At 37.1% G+C, this 20,150-nt stretch overlaps 1 protein-coding gene across 27 annotated transcripts in view; it reads right to left on the bottom strand.

Moving 5' to 3' along the window:
* Positions 1-20,150, bottom strand: part of NRXN1 (neurexin 1) — a 915,732-nt gene that overhangs the window by 102,199 nt on the left and 793,383 nt on the right. For 17 of the 27 annotated variants that reach the window (XM_087930798.1, XM_087930804.1, XM_087930821.1 and 14 more), the window contains 2 exons: positions 13,746-13,835; positions 11,938-12,257 (listed from right to left, as the gene is read on the bottom strand). In XM_087930798.1, coding sequence (XP_087786924.1) covers positions 11,938-12,257; positions 13,746-13,835 — 410 coding nt within the window. The remainder of the gene's footprint in view (positions 1-11,937; positions 12,258-13,745; positions 13,836-20,150) is intronic. The other 10 variants (XM_087930891.1, XM_087930898.1, XM_087930910.1 and 7 more) reach the window with 1 other exon arrangement.

Below are 20,150 nucleotides of genomic sequence, written 5' to 3'. Positions count from 1 at the left end.
AAAGTGATGATAGCTTTGCCATTTCTTTCATGATCTGTGATACCTCACGTATAGTCTCTCTATTTAAGTGGTTAAATCTGGGGAAAGGAGATTCTGAGAATCACTAGTAGGCATAGTAGATCAGAGTGGCAATACACAGTCTAAAAAGGTAGCAGAGCTTTCATCTTGCTGAGATGGGAAATACCAAAGGATGATATAGATTTGCTCACTACAGTTTTTGCCATCCTACCTCTCTCCCTTCCCAAAAAATTAAGGGCTGTCTCTCACTTATTTATCTCTGCAGGAGCCAATGCTAGCTTAGATAGACAGTTGCCTACTTTGACAGATAGAACAATATCATAAATTCTATGGGACTCATGCAAGGAGAGCAAACTCAGCACTTTACGAAGTTATGCCTACTGTCCCACAGTGCGGGGAAATAATCAAAGGGCACCTTAACTGAAAAGCTTATAAGAAAAGATATTATAAACCTAGTAGCAGATCATTTTCATTATTAATAATTAAAACAGGGGAATGGATAATATTCTCTTCTAGATAACGACCCTGATTCCATTATAAATGTGTCACTATAAAATATGTGAAGATTCACTAACGCGTGTAAAAACGACCTTACTGCTCATGCATCAGTTTAAGAATAGAACCATTTCCATTTTCCTTTATTTAATGTGCTCGGTTTTAATTAGGTTGCAAGGTGCTGATCCAAGCATCCTGTGCCTTGGCTTTTGATTAATACCTCTTGGAAGTTAGCTGCTCTGATGCATGCAAAGAACAGCATCACTCACTTTGCTGGATGCCCAAATCCACCAGCAAGTTTCCAACTCACTGAAATAAAACAGAATTATTTAAATTGGTTATTGGAGAAACAAATGGAATTTTCATGTGGACAAATATGCACTAAGTTCTAGATGACCTGGACTGCTTGATAGAACAGCTGTGATTGCATTTGTCCCCTCAGATCTATTTGGACTGAAGAAATCCAAACCAAAAGACTGAAATCCTCTGCAAAGGGTACAGATTCTGCAATCATTTCTTAATCCAACTTTTAGGAAAAGACTGCTATAAATTGGTTGTGGTGGAAAAGAGAAATCATTTTATTTTGCATACAATAGGATTTTTCAGAATCACTTCCTTTTCTGCATTTTCATTCTTTTGCAATTTTGCTTTTCCTCCTTCTCCACCCTTTATAAACCTCACCATATCTGTGAGTTCATTGGAGATTTGAGATTTCACTCTAGTGCAAAAGTGTCAAACTGGTGGGCCATGTATTATGTGCGGGCCATGCCCATGTGAAGGGGAAAAAGTCACAATACATCACGTGATGGCAATGTGACACAGCGAGTTTGACACCTCTGCTCTAGTGGAACTGATACAGGGTGGGATTACACCTGGTTGGACCGGTTCTATAGAACTGGTTGTTATGATTCTACGCGGTTTGGAGAACCAGCAAATTGTGCCACTAGCTGGCCCCACCTAGCCCCATCCCGCCCACTCACTCTTTGCCTGCCGTGCACGCCATCAAACTTGCCTGTATTGTACCTTTGCCTAATTTTTGGTAAGTTGCTATTTTTCCTTTTTTCTCCTGATGATCAGCTGTTCTGACTTTCAGCTGTGCTGGGAGATTTAGATTAGTTAGAAAGCAGGAAATCATTGGATTTCTTGGATTCTAGCTAATCTAAAAGCAGAGCTGAACCTTCCTTGGGATTGAAGCTTCTATTTTTCAGTGCAGAGTCAGGTAGCAGATTGCAGAAAGGTAGATCTCTGAGTGAATCTTTGATTCTGTGAGCAACTCAATCTGTCTGCCTGCTTTGCCTGATTTTGGGTAAAAGTTGCTCTCTTTTTTTAATAAAAAAATCACTATTTATATACATGGTATATTGTGAGTTGATTTTGTGAGTTTGCTTGCTAGCAAAGTTTATGAGTTTGCTTCCAAGCTAATTTTATATGACAGACTCAGACAGCAGATTGCAGAAAGGTAGATCTCTGAGTGAATCTGTGATTCTATGAGCAACTCAATCGGCCTGCCTGCTTTGCTTGATATTGGGTAAAAGTTGCTCTTTTTAAAATAAAAACATCAATATTTACATAAATATTTACAATATTTACTTACAAGCCACATCCAGCCAGTCACGTGACTACCAAGCCACATCCAATCAGCAAGCCATGCCCACGCAGTCACATGACCACCAAGCCACACTCACAAATTAGGCCATGCCCACAGAACCAGTTGTTAAGAAATTTGAATCCTACCCCTGAACTGATGCTAATGATACTCTATATGGGGACCCTTTTATTAACATTCCCATGTCTAATTCAGGAGTTTTTAACCTTTTGGAGTTAGTAGGGACATGTTGAAGATTGGGTATGTTTTATGGTCACTCTTCTAAAATGGTTGCCATAATAGGTGTGGCCAAACTGTATTGAACATCTGTATATCATAAGACAAGCAAAGCAGCCATTTGTTGTTTTATTTTTTTACAAACAGTTATCAGAAGTTTCTGTTTGTAATGAAAATGCAGATTATGTTTCAGCTGGAGCTCTGCCTTACACCATGCTAGCTCCCCTTCATTTAAAAAATAAAAAATAAATGCTAAAAATAGGATGGGGAAGTACTGTATTATTATGTACTGCAGAGCATATTTGTTTTTGGTCACTTTTTTAACCTGAATATTCTCATGTGAGTCAAAGACTTTGGTAAAGTTGTTAGCATTGGAAAAGAAATTATCTACGAATATTTGGAAATCCCATGAATTATCCCATGGATGGATCTCTCATCTCAAAGCAGTGATCCCCAACCTTTTTGGCACCAGGGACCGGTTTAGTGGAAGACAATTTTTCCACCGACCCATGGGGGAGGGTTGTGCAACCTAGATCTCTCATGTGCACTTTACAGTAGAGTTTGCACTCCTATAAGAATCTAATGCCTGATAGTGGAGCTGAGGCAGTGATGCTAGAGCTGAGAAACAGCTGCAAATACAGATGAAGCTTCTTTCTCTCTTACACTACTCACCTCCAGATGTATGGCCTGGTTCCTTAACAGGCCACAGACTGGTGCATGGTCCAGGAGTTAGGGACCCCAGGTATATAGCACCATGAACAAACAAACTTAAAGGTCTACTATCTCTGCATAGAGGAACTATCATTTTCTCAGAAACTGATTCTAAACATGGTAGCAAAATTAAGAAGAATGTCCCTATATCCAAATTCAACCTCATGCTCTGTTTAAATGTTAGCTCAAAGAGGTGTTCTTTCAGTGTAATAATTGCTGTTGCAGTTGTCCTCTAGTATCTTTAGAACAGTCCTACCCTGAAACATAAAGGCACAGGCTCAGCTGCTGTTTGTGACATGTTTACATGCCAGCGTGTCTCCCGCATGTCTTCCATAGTAGTCTACCAGCAACAGGTAAATCAAAATAATCTCTGAATGAGAGTAACTATTTGGAGACAGAGAAAGACACATAAGACACATACATAACACATATATAAACACACACAAATACACTAAATAAAACAAACTGCATTACTATCAGGGGTGGGATGCAAATACTTTTTACTAGTGGCTCTGTGGGCGTGGCTAGATGGGAGTGGATAGGTAGGTTTGGCCATGTGACTGGGTGGGTGTGGCTTCTTTTTTGTGCACCCTCCCATGTTCTGGGTTTTTTGCCTCCTGGGCCTCAAGGAAGCCTCCCAGGAGTCCGCTTTTGCTCCCAGAAGGCTTCCCTGAGGCGCAGGAGGCAAAAAACGGAACCCAGTGGGCCTTCGCAGCACTCCCTCTGCACGCCCCTTTTTGCTTCCTGGGCCTTAGGGAAGTCTCCTGGGTGAAGCAATAAGACAGCGAGGGAGATCCCAGCATAGCATACCAGTTCAGCTGAACCGGCAGATTTTTTTTTAGTACTGGTTTGGCCCAACAGTACAAATTTTTACTACCAATTTGCCTGAACCGGGCTGAACCGGTCGAATACTACAACTGATTATTTTACAGTGAAGAATTAGGAAATCCAGGGTTTTAAGCAAAAAACAAAGATATATTTTTTCTAAAGATAAATTGGTGAACAACATTCCTTTTTATCCTAAAATATGACATGATTAAACAATGAATTTTACTGAAGAAATGAGGAAAGTATTTTAAGATACCAAATCTATCGTTCAGATAACAATAAATCCTTCCAATTTCCTTGCTGAAATTAGGTGAGGCCCTAATTTACTGAGAGGCCCCACTTTTTTTTTTTAAATATGGTAATTATATGATGAACAAATTGAAAGCAGACATTTTAGGGAGGGTGCTGCAAAACCTTCCCCTGTCTATGAAAATTGAAATGGGCACTAGATTTTTACTAGGCTTACAAAAAGTCAATTACCCTGTAAGAACAGGATCAAATACATTATTAATCTAGGTTACAATGGAGAAGTATTGAATTTGGTTAAGTTACAAATTGTTCAGCTACAGGAGGAAGTATGATTTCAAGTAAGGAGAATAGTTTCTAAGTAATTTTTCAATCTATTGTCATTTGTTTCAGAAAATTACATCTCTTTGCATGAAAACTTCTCAATAACAACTGAAAAGAGGATGATAGGCAAAATAGACATGTGAAAGGCAGTTGGGATATAATCCAAGATTAGGATATTGGAAGGAAATTGGAGCTGGGGTACAGTATAGGATTGGAACACAAGAAGCATGGGAAATTATTCTGCACTCAGGCAGTTTGCCCACAGAAATCTCTTATCTGTAATGAATGCAGATGGCACACACAATTTAAAGCTGTATATGTTTCCAGCCTCACAGAAGAATGTTCCAAATTGAATTTGATACCATGTGCATGCCAAACAGTAGACTATCCTGTATTACAGAGGTTGGGCTTGGGCAGGTGGCAAATCCCAGAAGTGATCAGGTTTACATACAGATATAGCAAATCTGCACAAGTCTGATCTATGAAAGAAAGAAACTAGCCACGTGGAGAAATTGTCTTGAAATTCCATTTTGGCCATTTGCCTGGGTCAATAAAACCTGTGTGACTTTGTGAGCAACTGTATGAGTGATGAATGAGTGGTATTCGATCACTTCTAAGACATGCCAGATTAACTGTATTCATAACATCTGATAACCACTGCTGATGAAAACCTATGTTTAGTACAACAAATCTAGCTCCCTTTTGAAATGTATTTTTACATAAGTAATTATAAGGCATTTAAAGGATGTTTTTAAAAGGAGAATTGTAATCTTTAATTGAATTCAATAACTCTGCAAATGGACCAAATAATCTTTAATTGATTAGATCATTTATTTTTATCAGCTCATTTTCTCCTTAAACTTACATTTGCCTGTACCATCATTAAGTATCTTTCATTAGCAGTTAATATTCAGTTGCCTCTTTTTTCTATTGCATCAATTAATTGAATGCTGGAAGAAAAGGTAAGATTCTTTCTTTTAGGGCTGAATAAAGTTCTAAAGTCAATATCCTTCACTTTCTGAGAAGGCAGCAAGGGCATGTGAAAAAAAAAGAATAGTCCAAAACAACAAGAAGAGCAGAACTAGTCATAAAGGTTACATTTAAAGGAGCTTTCCACAGGGAACAGACTATATCCTGCTAGATGCTGAACATTTTCCACTCTATTTGGGGATAACAGTACTGAGTATGCATGCTGGAGCAGTGTCAGCTAAAACATAGCACTTCTTGCCAGTAAAACAAATACAACAGTTTTCACGACTTATAACCATTTGTTTAGTGATAATTCAGTTACAACAGCAATGAAAAAATTAATGTATCATTTGTCCTCATGACTGTTGCAACTTCCCCACGGTCACATGATCCAGTTCATTAGGAAAGTAGAGTATTATTGCATAGAGTACTCCACTGCCACTCTCAATCCTCAGTGTCAATTCATACATCTACTATGATAGATGTTAAAGAAGGCTGCAAAAGGCAATACCAGGAGCGTTCTACTTTCTATCCTAGTCATGCCAGATGTCATCCACAAGTCCAATCAGTATGGTCTTGGCATCATACCCAGGCTTGAAGCCAGACTGAAAAGGAACCAGATAATCTATTTCTTCTAGGTGTCTCAAAACCTGCAGTCTCATCATCTGAAAATTTTTTATTCACAAAGGAAGGTTGGACACAGTTCAATAATTATCCCCTTTATCTAGATCAAGCAGTGACTTCTTGAAGAGGGTGCACTGCCTCCTTTGAGGCAGACAGCAGCACCCCATCTTTCAAGGATCTGTTTCTGCCCTGAGGCAGCATCCTGTCACTTCCAAGAAGGTTTTCATCAAACAGCTTCCTGGTACCCAAGATACAGGTACTTCAGGACTAAATAGATAATTTTTTTCCCAAATAATCTCACAAAATATAGTTTCACTCACCTCATCATGATGATGCCCAGAAGTCACCCAGCTCTGAGTAGCCTTGTAAATATCTCCCAGCCCATCCTTCCCTACTAAAGTATGGATCACTTTAAAAGATGCTGCTGAAGGGGTATTTTGTAGATATAACAAGAACAGGAAAATGTTATGCTTTGCTCAGTGGTGGAATTTATTTTTTTTTACTACCGGTTCTATGGGCGTGGCTTATTTGGTGGGTGTGGCTTGGTGGTCATGTGACTGGGTGGGCGTGGCTTGGTGGTCATGTGACTGGGTGGTCATGGCCAATCCGACATCACTCATGTCAAGGGGTGTTTCGCCCAGTCCCACCCCTCCTAGCAACTCCTTGTTACCCCCAGCCTCAATATATCTGTAGTTCTGTAAAAAAATTCACCTTTTTTCGACTTTATTATCTGCATCCACATACTATAGATGTACTTTTATGGACCACTGAAAGGAGGAAATGGCTCCTTGGAAAATGCTTTGTCCAAGAGTGCGATAGGCAGGTCACAAAACAGGGTTTTGAGGGGTTGCCACAAAGAAGGGGGGGCAATGTATTTTCCAAAGCAGCAGAAGGCAAAACAAGAAGCAATGGATCAAAACTGAACAAAGAAGAAGCAACCTAAAACTAAGGAGAAATTTCCTGACAGTGAGAACAATTAACCAGTGGAACTACTAGTCTTCAGAAGTTCTGGATGCTCTAACACTGAAGGTTTTCAAGAAGAGCCTGGACAGCCATTTCTCTGAAATGGTATAGGGCAGGCAACCTTGGCAACTTTAAGACTTGTAGATTTCAAGTCCCAAAATTCTGGGAGAAAATTCTGGGAGTTGAAGTCCAGAAGTCTTAAAGATGTTAAGGTTGGAGACCCTGGTATAGGGTCCCTCCAAAGATTATTCTGACACCTTTGCCTGGCCCTCCAAACTGACTTGGCATCCTCAATTTTCCATTCTGAGCAGAGGGTTGGACTAGAAGACCCTTCTCCCTTCCTCTCTCATTCACTCTTTTTCTCTCTTTCCCTCTTCCCCCCCTCTCTCTCAAAGCCACGGCTGGCCAAGCACTCTTCTTTATCTTCCCCCCTCTCTCCCCCACTCTCTCTCTGTGTGTGTGTGTGTCTCCCGCAAAGCCACAGCTGGGCTTTCCTTGGTGCTCTTTGCTATTTTCATTTCTTCTTTTTGGAATCAAGACTGGCTGAACAAGGATTGCCAGCTGCGCTAAAAGCATCCCGAAGGGATGACCATTCTCCTCCTCCTTCTCGGGTGTGCATGCCATCCTCCCGGCCCTGCCACGGCTGCCAGTTGCGAGAGGAGGGGGAGGGGGAGATGGGTCACCCAGAGATGCTTCCAGTGTGGCTGGTGATCCTTGTTCAGCCAGAGAGAGAGAGTGGGGGAGAGAGAGGGGAAGATAGGGAAGAGCGCTTGGCCAGCCATGGCTTTGAGAGAGAGAGAGGGAAAAAGAGGGAAAGAGAGAAAAAGAGAGCATGAGAGAGGAAGGGAGAAGAACAAGAAAGAAAAGAAAGAGAGAAAAGAAAGAAAGAAAAAAGAGCTCCGGGGCATTTGTGCAAAGTGCCGCGGCTGGCGATCCTTGTTCAGCCAGTCTTGATTCCAAAAAGAAGAAATGAAAATAGCAAAGAGCACCAAGGAAAGCCTAGCCACGGCTTTGAGGGAGATACAGAGAGGGGGGGGAGAGGGGAAGATAGGGACCCCGTGCTTCGCTATCCCCTGCCATCATCCTTACCTTCTCAGGCCAGGTAAGGGAGGGGAGGGTGAGGGGCAGGAGGACCAGCCGCTTCAGGCAAGGTGAAGAGGTGTCGACCAAGCATGGGAGAGTAGAAGCCTGGGAACGGTGGCTCCTGGCTCAGCCAGCCCAAGGGGACAAAGGCGGTGAGAAGCCCTGGGACATCCGCCCACCCACCTGCTGGCTGGCCGGCCTGGGTTGGGCTGGAAGAGGCGCGTCAGCTGGGAGAAGGCAGAAAATGTGCTCCGGGAGGGCAGGCAGATGTCCTGAGGCTGTTGCACATGCGTACTGCATGTGTAGCAGCTGCACACGCAGTGTGCATGTGCAGCAGCCCTGGGACATCCGCCTGAGCTGCACCATGGCCACCATGTGGTAGGGAAAGCTAGTAGAGCTACCGGGACAAGTGGGCAACCAGGTGGTCGGGTGACCCAGTTTGGGGGCATGGCCACCCAGGGGTCGCTACCAATTCTGAGACCCATGCCAAATCACTACCGGTTCTCCTGAATAAGTGCAAACTGGTTGAATACCACCTCTGGCTTTGCTGCTCTTATGGCCATAGTATGAACTAAAAAATGAGCTCTTCCCAGTTTCCAATCTCATATATTATTTATTTTTCACCAGCATTGTTTAGGTTTCTTTGCTATTTTATTTTCAAGAAACTCTCCAGGGTCAATAGGAAGTAGCTCCTCAGGTGTAAACTTATGCAAGAATATAATTTCCTCCTGGTGCCAATAAGTTATTAAAAACTCAACAGAACTATCTACTACTGCCTCAGAAAGCACCCTGTGGAAACTACATTGTTCCATGAGACATCTGGGATATCTCATGAGATATCTGATCAAATTGGTCTATTCTCTCTGTTGAAGTTGGTGGCATCAGTGAACCTCACTTAAAACTGAATATGATCTGACAACAACAAACTATCCTTTACTCCTTCTTTAATATATTATGTGAATTAGGGAGTTCTATCTTTGACATTTTCATAAATCTATTTATTCTACATGCTCTTTATCTTTTTGCTACCTTGATAATGAATCTTTCCTCTCTCTATCAAAGCTATTCTCTATACTCTCCATACCCCGCTTGTCTCTCAGAATCTAGTTCTTACATCCTCCCTCTTCTCTTTCTTCTCCATATCATACTAACTTTCAGAATATCTTGCTCAGTTGATCACATCTCAGTAAAAACAACTCTTCATCATCATCAGTTCTTTTTGACAAAGTTGAACAAAATCACAGAGTTGTCATGTGAATTATTCTTCAGATAGTTTGAGAAATCTTGCTTTAGATTTCTCAAACTCAAGATTACTGCTACTAGTAGTCATGGTTTGGTCTCATCTCACCCAACAGACCAAGATTCTCCTAGCTGGTCTATTACTGTCAATATCCATCCACTTTCCCTAAGCTTTTACTTACTTTCCTTCTTAATTCCAATGCCATTAACAAACAAACAAACAAAAAACCCAAGCAAAATAATAATATATAGTAACAAACTAAATTATAGTAACAATGATATTGGAATAGCAACAAGATAGCCCAGCTATAACGATGCAAAACTGGAGAAGGCAAGGTATCTTCTGGAAAAATAAAAGAAAAAGATGAAAAAATTGGAATAGCCTGTTCTACAAAAGTCATGGCTCTGCCTGATTGGTTAGAACTAGAATACTCCACAACGCAACATTTTTTTTTTTTTGTTTAATTTTGTTGCCTGTCTTAGGTAGCTTGGCAATCATACTCTTAAAAAGAAAAGCTACTTATAAATCTAACCAATCTAGTTGTTGGTAAAACAAACAAACAAAGTTTTGCTTTCAAGTTATTTTTGATTCCTGGTGAGTTCCCCCATGAAGTTTTCTTGGCAGGCACTTAGTGGTTTCTCAATGGCTTTTTCTTAGGGCTGAGAAAGAATAAGTGATCCAAGGTAAACCAGATGGCCTAAGGTGGGACAGGAATCTCCAGATAAAGTAAATGACACAACCATTAAAGTCTAATTGGTACATACCAGAAAAAAATCTTCACTTGTTTCACCTTTGTATGCACGTTGACTATGAAAAATACAAGAACAAAGCCTGTAAAATACTGGCAACCTATTTATTGGCCTGAAACATTCGAAGTCCAGGAAAGCACCATATTATGTATGCTTGCTTCATTGTAAAGGACAGCTATAAGGGTTGTAGCTAACTTACATATGTTTTAGGAAGCATGGTACAGAATGAAATGAAAGTTAGATCACACAAAAGCCACCTGCCTTAGATTTCACAAAAGAACACAATTTGAACCTTCAGATTTAAATTACCTTCAGAATTGGATAATTAAAATATCTTCCTACTCACCTTTGTTATACTGATAGATGCCAGTTCCCCCTCAAATACTAAAATTAATATTGTATAACATTAATTTACATATATGAGGATGGTGCAAAAATGATGTAATTGTTATATAGATAGTTCCAGTGACAAATTCATGACAACAACGTAGCCAAGAAATAAGTCAAACCATATTATATAAATGCAAATGCTCTATAGAAGGCAGTAAGATGCTATAAATTTTTGTAACTAGAAATAGTTTATTGTAACTGTTTATCTATTTGGATTATTTCAAACCAGGTATGATAGCAAGACAGACTGAGAAGGAAGGACTGACATTTTAGAGCAGGGCTGTCAAACTCCTGGCCTGTGTGCCGGATGCATCATGTGCTGGCCACACCCAGTTTAGCAAAGGGGAAAAAAGTCCCATTATCATGTTAAAGTGAGGATGCCTGGATAATTCAACATTGCCTCAACATGTGTTAAGAGTCAAATATGATTTTACCAATAGCTCACATGGCTCAGTCCCATTTCTACAAGGCATCAATTTAAGGGGATAGGTTAAGCTCACAGTAACGACACCTGGAAACCTAGAATGGCACAAAATTGAACTAATTTCAAACTAATTTCAAACTTCAAAGGGCACTGAGCCAAATTCAAGATATGTTTGATAAAGAAATACAAACACGTTGCAGTTGGAGTATCACTTGCTTCATGTTTGGGAATTTCATTACATTTTGTTACAAACTGTATAACATCACATTTCATTTTTTATGAATGTTTGGACATACAGTATGCAAGAAAGTTTCTAGGCTGGGAAGAACTCAAAATATAAATAAAGGAGAGTCTGGGAGACAACTAAGGATTTGACTGGTTGTAGGGAAATATTAGGAAAATATCTTACACAGTTGTTTTTACATGAGGTATAAATTTGATTTTAACAAGGAGCAAGTAGAAATATCATTCCTTATTTCTAAGGCATTCTAAGGTAATTGACTTGTTCAATATGAAAAAGTCAAAATTCTGCTTTTGTTTAGTTATGCTTACTATATAATAATCCAAATGCTTAATTTTAGCATAGTTGCTGTTTTAGGATACAAATTCATTATTGCTGATGTTATCTGTTTTTTTCAAGCTAGTAGAAGGAAAAGGTAACATGGTTTTATAGTATTAGCATAGGCAGACTGTTATCACAAGATGGCCTCCCAGAGAATGTACTTGCTACAGCCTGTGTATTCAAAAATCAGAAGGAATATAGTAATAACTTTTTATACACTAATAATCATTTAAAAACACCTTTTGGACTAATAAATATTAAAAAGCATATGTTTCCATGAGCTATAACTTACTTCATCAGAAACATGCATACCATACATCAACACAGCTCTCCTTTCTACAACATTTAAGTCAATGTTGCATCCATACTATGATGACTATAACCTCAAAACTTCAGGAAGATTTTTTTTTTCATCTACTAAAGGCAAGTATATGCTAAAAATCTATAAAGAAAACTACACATTTAAAAATGAAATCAAGGTTGGCTAACCTGAACAATTGATTCTTTTGTAGGTTGCTTTCCTCTTCTAGCTGTGCTGGTAGCCAGAGTGGTAGTGGTTTCCATGACTGAGGTGGACATCTCTGATTGCATTGCAGTGGCAGTTGACTCAGTTGTCATAGAGGAAGGCACTTCACCAACGAGTCTGACATTCCCTTCTATCACTATATTGGCGTCATTCTCGGCAGCCATGTTCAGGACTTTCAAACCATTGTAGTAGAGTCCAGAAAGCTGACCCTGAAATGGATGGCCTCGTTCCTTGCCTCCAATTTTTATCGTTGCTTGGCTATTGAAGATTGTGAGCTGACGCCCTGTGAAAATAATATTACATACATGCAAAAAATGTTGATTGTGAACACCACACTCTTAAAGAGGATGATTTTAACAGATTATGGGGTGGAAGATGAGAGTAATAAAGTATAAGAAAGGAAATTTGTTCATATTTCATATGCGTTTTAATGAGGTGCTATGGAATGCAGAACTGTTTTATATGTGCAACTGCTTAACTCTGGTTTGGGTGTGTGTGCGGGAATGATAAAAAGAATTTTGTTAATATTTCCACTTCATTGACTTTATTTCCCACTATTTCCTCTCACACCTTTTTCCAAATGGTTTTCGTAATCTTATATGTATGGTGGGGACAGATAGTCAGGGCTAAAATGTGCACTGTTCAAGGATTGCACAATATATGCATATGGTATTGCTTTCATACAATCATTTCTGTGTAAATCTATGTAATATGGAAACTACCACGATGCTGAATAAAGGTTAGCCTTAAAGAGTTAAATTGAAAGGTAAGGTATGTATCTACTTATGTTATGCTATTATAAGGCTACCTGTTTTAAAACAAGTTAGTAAGAATAACTCCTTATATTTCTAATAAAAAGACTTCATATATGAAAGTTGGGTTACTCCTTAAGAAAGGCATACACACACATGTAGACATTGAGAAGGCATGGGATACATATTCTATGCTGAGCATTTCAGAAACAAACAAAAATGATAAAGAAAAAGAGAGAAAGAGAAATGTCTGATTATCTTTCAGCAAGGCCATCAACTAAAGAAAAAAAGCAACAAAAATGTTTAATGTAAAAACAATTTCAAGGAATGATACACATATCAATGAAGAGTCATGTCACATTGCTATTTTTTTAAAAAAAAGAAATCCTCACCAGTGCAAATCCATTATCAATTGGAATATTCATAAACATAATATTTTTTTGCAGATTGGATTCTGCTCATAATAACAGCATGCACACAACTTTAAGCTCCTTTAATTAGTGTTTGTTCCAAAATCTCTTTAGAAGGTAGCAAATGTTAAAGGGACTTCATCTTGTTTGGCAATGATACAGCCCACTATTTAAGATATAACCTACAGTTTAAAAAATGATTTTTGTTTTGTTTCAGGAAAGAAGATCTCATAACTACATACATATATAGATATTTAGTTAATAATTTAGCTGAAGGAATACGTAACATAATCTATGAATAATTTATCAGTTTTGATTAATATTTGCTATGAATATCTTCATAGATTGAGTTAGTGGATTATATTTAACAGTCCCTTTAACCTTAAGTTATCAGGGCATGATTATTAAACAGGCGGCACCACTAAAATGTATAGAAATTATTATATACACTGTATGCAAATATTTACTCTACATTTAACTGTTTAAAATTTGTTTTTAATTTAGTTTTACTGAAATATTTATTGTTTTATGTTTATTGGTGTTACAATGAAGCACTACTTGGTTATGTTCAAATTATTTTTTATTTGAAGTTTTAATCAATGTTTTTACCTTTGTCGAGTAGCCATTCATCAACTACTCGACCAAGCCGATATGGAATTCGCTGTCTAGCAATCGCCAGGCGCTCGTTATCATTGTTTCCTTTAAAGTTTAAAGAGACATTTCATTGGTTAAAATCTGTAAGGTCAAAGGTTAAAAGTTAATACTTAAAGCTTGAGCTATACAGTTGCCACATGATTAATTTTTTTTTTGAAAAAATTTGGAATTTTTTAAAAAGCTCTATCTAGAACATTTCAAGGTTCAGACTTGTCATTCATTTATTTTATTTTAGCAAACAAAATTATTCCTAAGTTAATTGAAAATTAGAAATCTGCATTTGAGCTAGGTTATTAAAACTTATGTTATAGACAGACCCCCCAAAACAAATTTAAACATCAAATACTAACTTTTCAGAAAGAATGCTCATTGACCTTAGGGTTTTGACTTTTGTCTTTTGCCTTGTTTTTGTTTTGATATTTCTTATTAACTAGTTAAAACATGTTCAGGTGAAACAGGTTTAATTTTGCAAAATACCTCTTGCTCCAATCTCTTAATCCAGGTTAGTCATTTAAAGAAGAATAACAACAGAGTGCTTAACCATCTTCAAGGACAGCTTTAAGTCTGAGATCTAGATATCAATCTGATATAATTTATATCCAAGTCAGGAAAAGTACATTTTAAAAAACAATTCTCTATTTTGTAATTCAGTTAATCCCAACAGTTTCAATATACTGAACAGATGGCAAAAGAAAAGAAAATTGGGTCATCCATTATTTCGCATAATCAAAGATGTGACAGAATAGTTCTAACATAAAGATCAAGGCTTTGACAAAAATAACACCCAAAATTGTCTAAATGTATAAGAAAATCCCAAGGCAGAAAACAAGTTAAAATCTCATTAAAATAAACAGGATAATAAATAATGTATAAAGCTTGAAATTCTTGGACTGCAGCCTTTAAAATATTGTAATCATGGATTACAATACCCCCACAAACAAACTTGTGTTTGTATGTCTGTGTTTGCTTGCTACAAAACTGCCAAAGATTATTTAATATAATCTTTACTTATAAGGTTGTTTCTAAGACTTACTTTAGTTGGTGTAATTTAATGGCCAGCTAGGTAGGAACAGGATTCATCAGGTGATTTTTGACCAAAGGCTAGATCCTGAGAAATGGTGATATGATCATTTGCTATTCTAATTTAGGCAACATAATATCTTGAGTATTCTAGTCAAGAGGTGAGAGTAGCAAAACCTCAACAAAACTTTGTAACCTCCTAGATCTGGTTAAATTAAAAGACTACCCCTAAACAATTAAGAAATTCTAGAACCTGAACACATATTCTAATCCAGAATGCTCTGACCTGAAGATTAAATGTAAGAGATTTTCTTAACCCTGAGAGCACTACTCATCTAATGTAAATGAATTGAAGTATTGACACCAATTTCAGATTCAACTGAAAGACCCTATCACAACGGCCCCCAATTTTTTGGGCACCTGGGACCGGCTCCATGGAGAAAAGTTTTTCCATGGACTGGAGGGGGTATGGTTTTGCATGCTGCCTGCATTCCATGAATGGGGCTTCACTTGATAGCATGGCTCGGCTTCTGGCCTGCTGCAGACCACTATTGGTCCATTGACTGGGGTTGGGGACCCTTGCCCTACCAGGCAATTTCACATGTATGAACCAGTATTTTAGATTCATAGAGAAAATAAACCAAAGTGAATAATATAATTTTCTTAGAGGAAGACGTAACACAAACAACAATATCTTGTACTGCAGATGTGAATTTCAGTTCCCAAGATTCCTTTTCTATATAAATACATTCATGAGATTCGTTCCAAAGAGAATGCTACACAGGAACTCATAGAACAGGTTGAAACCTGTAATATCTTAAACTGATTACTTAAGGATGCCTTGTATATCTCTGTTAAGGTGTTATCAAACTTTGTCTCAATGGTAATATCTCATTCATCCAAAAAGCTTGCTTTGGTTCTGTAACAACAATGGGAATATATTGATGTTTGACAATATTTCTTGATTTTTTTTCTTCCACATTGACAACTAAACCTTGGGCAACATATGAAATTTTAATTATTTATTTTCCAGCACATAACTTTTGCTACTGCTTCACTTATCAACATGTCATCGCCGTCATAATCATCATAATCATCATCATCATCATCATGTTTCTGATATAACATTATCTCTCCAAATACAAAATATCTTTCTCTTAATGTTACAAAGTGATCACATGGCTATTATGTTGCCATCAGTCTTTTTCATTTCCTTTTTTTCACACTTGTTCTCAGGATTTTATGATAAAGTCAAATAAAATGTGGCTTACAAATAACAATACAAATAATATAATTTTTAAATAAATCTCATTTTTTTTCTGTCTTGATCTACTTATTAACAGAATAAAGCATATAATATTCTTTTCCAGATTTTGAAACTTCATATTTTGGAGTTCAATGTTTTAACTAAATCAGAATCATTTATGTTTTGCTTTTTAACTCTTCTTTTAAAATATCTTTTAACTAAAAACTATATGGAGTTTACTAACTTCAGCAGTTTCCTACAATATTCTAAAATCTACAAATTACATTTCATTCCATCTGTTACAATTCTGCACCACTGGGAGCTCAAAAGCAAATGAAAAATGGAAAGATTACCAGTTGATTTTTAAAGGTCATGCATACAAAATAATTTTGATTACTTTCATTCACCTCTTGAAAGAGTAAGTGCAAAATAAAAGTATGTCCAAATTTTAATGTCAGAAGTTCAGGTTGTTTAACAGACTCTACTAACAACAAGCTCTGAGAAAATAGGGTAAAACCAATTAAATGCATGTGTGCACCCGCACACACCCACACCACACAAATACATTTATAAAGAGAGAGAGAATATTCAGAGCATAGCCAAGTCCAGTCATTTGTAATATCATAAGTATAGAAGACCTAGAAAATCAAGGGAGTTTATCTTTCATCTCTTCACAGAATAGAAGTCCATATGTTTCCTTTGTTTCATTCTTACTTTTCTGTGGCATTAGCCGTTGCTATCATATGTGTTGCACACAACTCAAAATAATTTCCGCCATTCTTCCAGTAACTTCAAGTAACCCAAAATGTTGTTGCTGTTATTATGCAATGATAATTTTTTACCTAATGTTATACAAAATAATAACCAATAACTCTTATGTTTTGTCTTATACTATGTAAGTGTATGAAAGCCTAGTCTTTCAGCCAGACTGATAAGCTTCTAACTGATGACAAAGTACAGCAACCAAAGTTGAAGAAGTATCAGAATCAGGGAATGTTTGCCAGGCTAAAAACATAGATATTGCTGCCAATAGCTTCCTTCAACCAAATGCATTTTCTCTGAAAACAAAGAAAAGACCCAAATAGTCACCTCAGCAAGATGGGCAACAATATCAATCAATCAATCAATCAAATGACATTTGACATTATGTTTTTACTTAGGCCTAAGAAAATTCCAATTTGTGTTCTCATCTCAGTTTGAATTCCATGCAATTTCTCTTCTCAAGAAATAATCCTGGTGGCATACAGAATATGGAAAGACACTTGGTTTAAACCCTTGAGTGCCTTCTGACTGCAACTATGAAATCAACTCCAAAATATCAAAATATCTGCTTATTGCTTGAAAAATAAATACATAATAAGTTGTAGGATCACATCTGGAAGGGGTAAGCTTGGGGAAGGATACCTTAAAACAGTGTATCTCAAACTCAGTAACTTTGAGATATGTAGCTTCCCAGAACTACCCCAGCCCACTTTTATAGTTGCACTGGTAGGTTCTTCATGTCTAAGTCTTTAAAATAAAACTCCCCCCGCCCCCTTCTGCATAACTGTAAATATTATTTCATTTCCCTTGACAGCTTTTGGTTCTTTGCTTTGGCTAGAAAAGGAGAATAGTGCTCTTAAGAGAATGAAAGTAGTTGCGACATTAACAGTATTTTCCATATATATTTGTTTCTTTTGTTCCACTAAACCCATAATGACCATGTCCTAAATCCCTTTTGCTATCTTAGATAAAGAAATAGATGATGTCATCTCTCTTCACATTTCCAATATTATTTAATGGTCTTTTAACAAGATTTCTTAAAACGTTCTTCATAATGTGGATGAAAAGTAATATATAAACAATAACAAAATGAAAAAATGGAACAGGAAGTTAAAAGCAATTCAACTTACAGCAACCAATTGAAACTTGTTTTAAGAGGATGACAAGAAAGCACTCATCCCTGAACATAGGAAACAAATGATGGGGCAGGAGTTTTAAAGAACTGGCTCCCAACTGGTTTCAAATACTTCCCACTCATTACTTGGTCTAGTGCCTCTTATTGCTCAAAGGAATCAATACTGCCAGTGTTTACTTTTGTTTATTTTTATTTTTCTTTAAATTTGTATTGTTTTTGACATATGCCACTCGAGCTGAAAGTAATTCAAACTAATACTCCAGTAACAGCCCCTTTCAAGCTACTCTCCATATTATAAATAAAAATGTCAACTTAGTGAGAAAGTCAAAACCAAAAAAAAAAAGTACCGGTAAATCTTGTTTAGCAACTGCCTCAGATAGTGACCATTCACAAATATGACAATAATATTAAATTCATTTCCTGACCAATACCTGCATTATTACAACAAAAGTAAAATGATAAACAAATAACCGTGCCTCCCCATTGCCTTCTTCAAATCCCCCACAGAAATAGAAACCATGGTTGTTGAAGCATTTATCCTAGTGAAATCATGTAATTATGATTATCTATTATCAGAACAGGGATTTGTTAACACAACAAATATTGCAAGAACACATCAACATTGTTTTGGTAAGACTCTCAGATTTTGCATGGCTGAATAACCAGGTTGAGACCAGGTTTGAACAAAAATGGGTTACACTTTTATGGAAGCATAGTTCAAAACTGGAAACAGAATTCCTGCACAATGAAAGCTGAGGATATTATTTTAGGATTTATATTACAATTTTCATTTGTTTCACACCTCAAACGCACAAGCTGTGTATTGTCAGAAGCCATACTCAGAGAAAACTCTATAGATCAAATGGCTGTAGGTATACTAATTCAAATCAAAGGCAACCGTAACATAATATATGTCTTTTTTTCTTTATACCCAGGAAAATTTTGCCTTCTGTAAAACAACTGAAGATTGTTTTACAGAAGACAAAAAGACTATATATTCTATCACTGTGAAATAAACTACCAATTCACATAGAAAGAAAAGGGATATTTGCCCTCAGTTACATTGAATGTTTCTGCTGTTGAAAGGATTCAAATTTACTTAAGAATGTCATATTTTATATTTTTATTCATTTTGATATATGTAATAATAAAAACAATCATAATTTATTAAATTATGGTTCCCAGCAACTATTATTAATTGTTCAACACTACATAGTTGGCAGGATGGATGGCATAGCTTCATACTGCTGCTGTTGAATGTCAGATTGTGCATAATAAAGCCTTTTTCGTCTTAGATACAGTTGAATTTTGCAGCTATCTTGCAGGTAGAGTTCAATAGAGAGCTAACCAGGATGCTGAATGAAATAGTCCCTAGTACCTTTTTCTTCCTTGGTATACTGAAGAACTGCAGAAGATGAAGAACAGAGTGAACTTCACCAATCATGGTTGAAAGCCATTGTTTAAAAATACATAATAGTGATAAGAATGGTAAAGCACCTTACTTCTTTATCCTTATTGCATCTTCAGATGCACATCCATTGTCTTTGTTCAAGATTACCCCTTTCCTCTTGGAGAAAATGAAAGTGATTGTGATAGATTTTTTTAAACAGTTAAAATTGGAATCTCTTTCATTCCCAGCTTAATTCCATTTGGATGGGAGTTTGGTGAGATGGCTAAGGCAATGTTTTTAGGTATGATCTGGAATTCTTTTGAGTTTGTGGAATTTGAGGAAATGGCATGATGTCTGCCAACTGTAAACTTGAACCATCTGTGTGGCCAGAAGTAGTGTGGCTGGATAAATTCAAGTTCAATACTTCATCTTTTCTAGTTCTTTTATTCCTCTAGTTTGTTAAAGCTTAGTGGTGTTCAGAACCATTGACTGCAGCATTCTTTTTGGTCGTCTGCTAAGATTGCAGCTTGAAGTCATTTTGCAGTGATTTGTCTTCCTCCTAAACACACAACTGCAGTTGATATGCATGAAGAATAAGTAATTATTCCTGTAGCTGCTCCAATGTGGGAATTCTGCTATGAAGTTACTGCATTTGAACCACAGCGTCAATGTTGGTGATACTCACTTATACATTATTATTTGAAGCCAGATCAAGCATCTGTGGAAAGTCTGATTTGGTGCCTTTAAACTGTAAGGTCTACAATCAAAACAATTCGGATCAAGTCTATGCAAGACAAAGTTGTAGCT

This window comes from Pseudonaja textilis, chromosome 1 (genome assembly GCF_049901715.1).
Source record: "Pseudonaja textilis isolate UNSWEBS1 chromosome 1, rPseTex1.2, whole genome shotgun sequence".
Lineage (NCBI taxonomy): Eukaryota > Metazoa > Chordata > Lepidosauria > Squamata > Elapidae > Pseudonaja > Pseudonaja textilis.
Note: the sequence above shows the minus strand (reverse complement) of the source record. Positions and strands in the feature narration are given on the sequence as shown.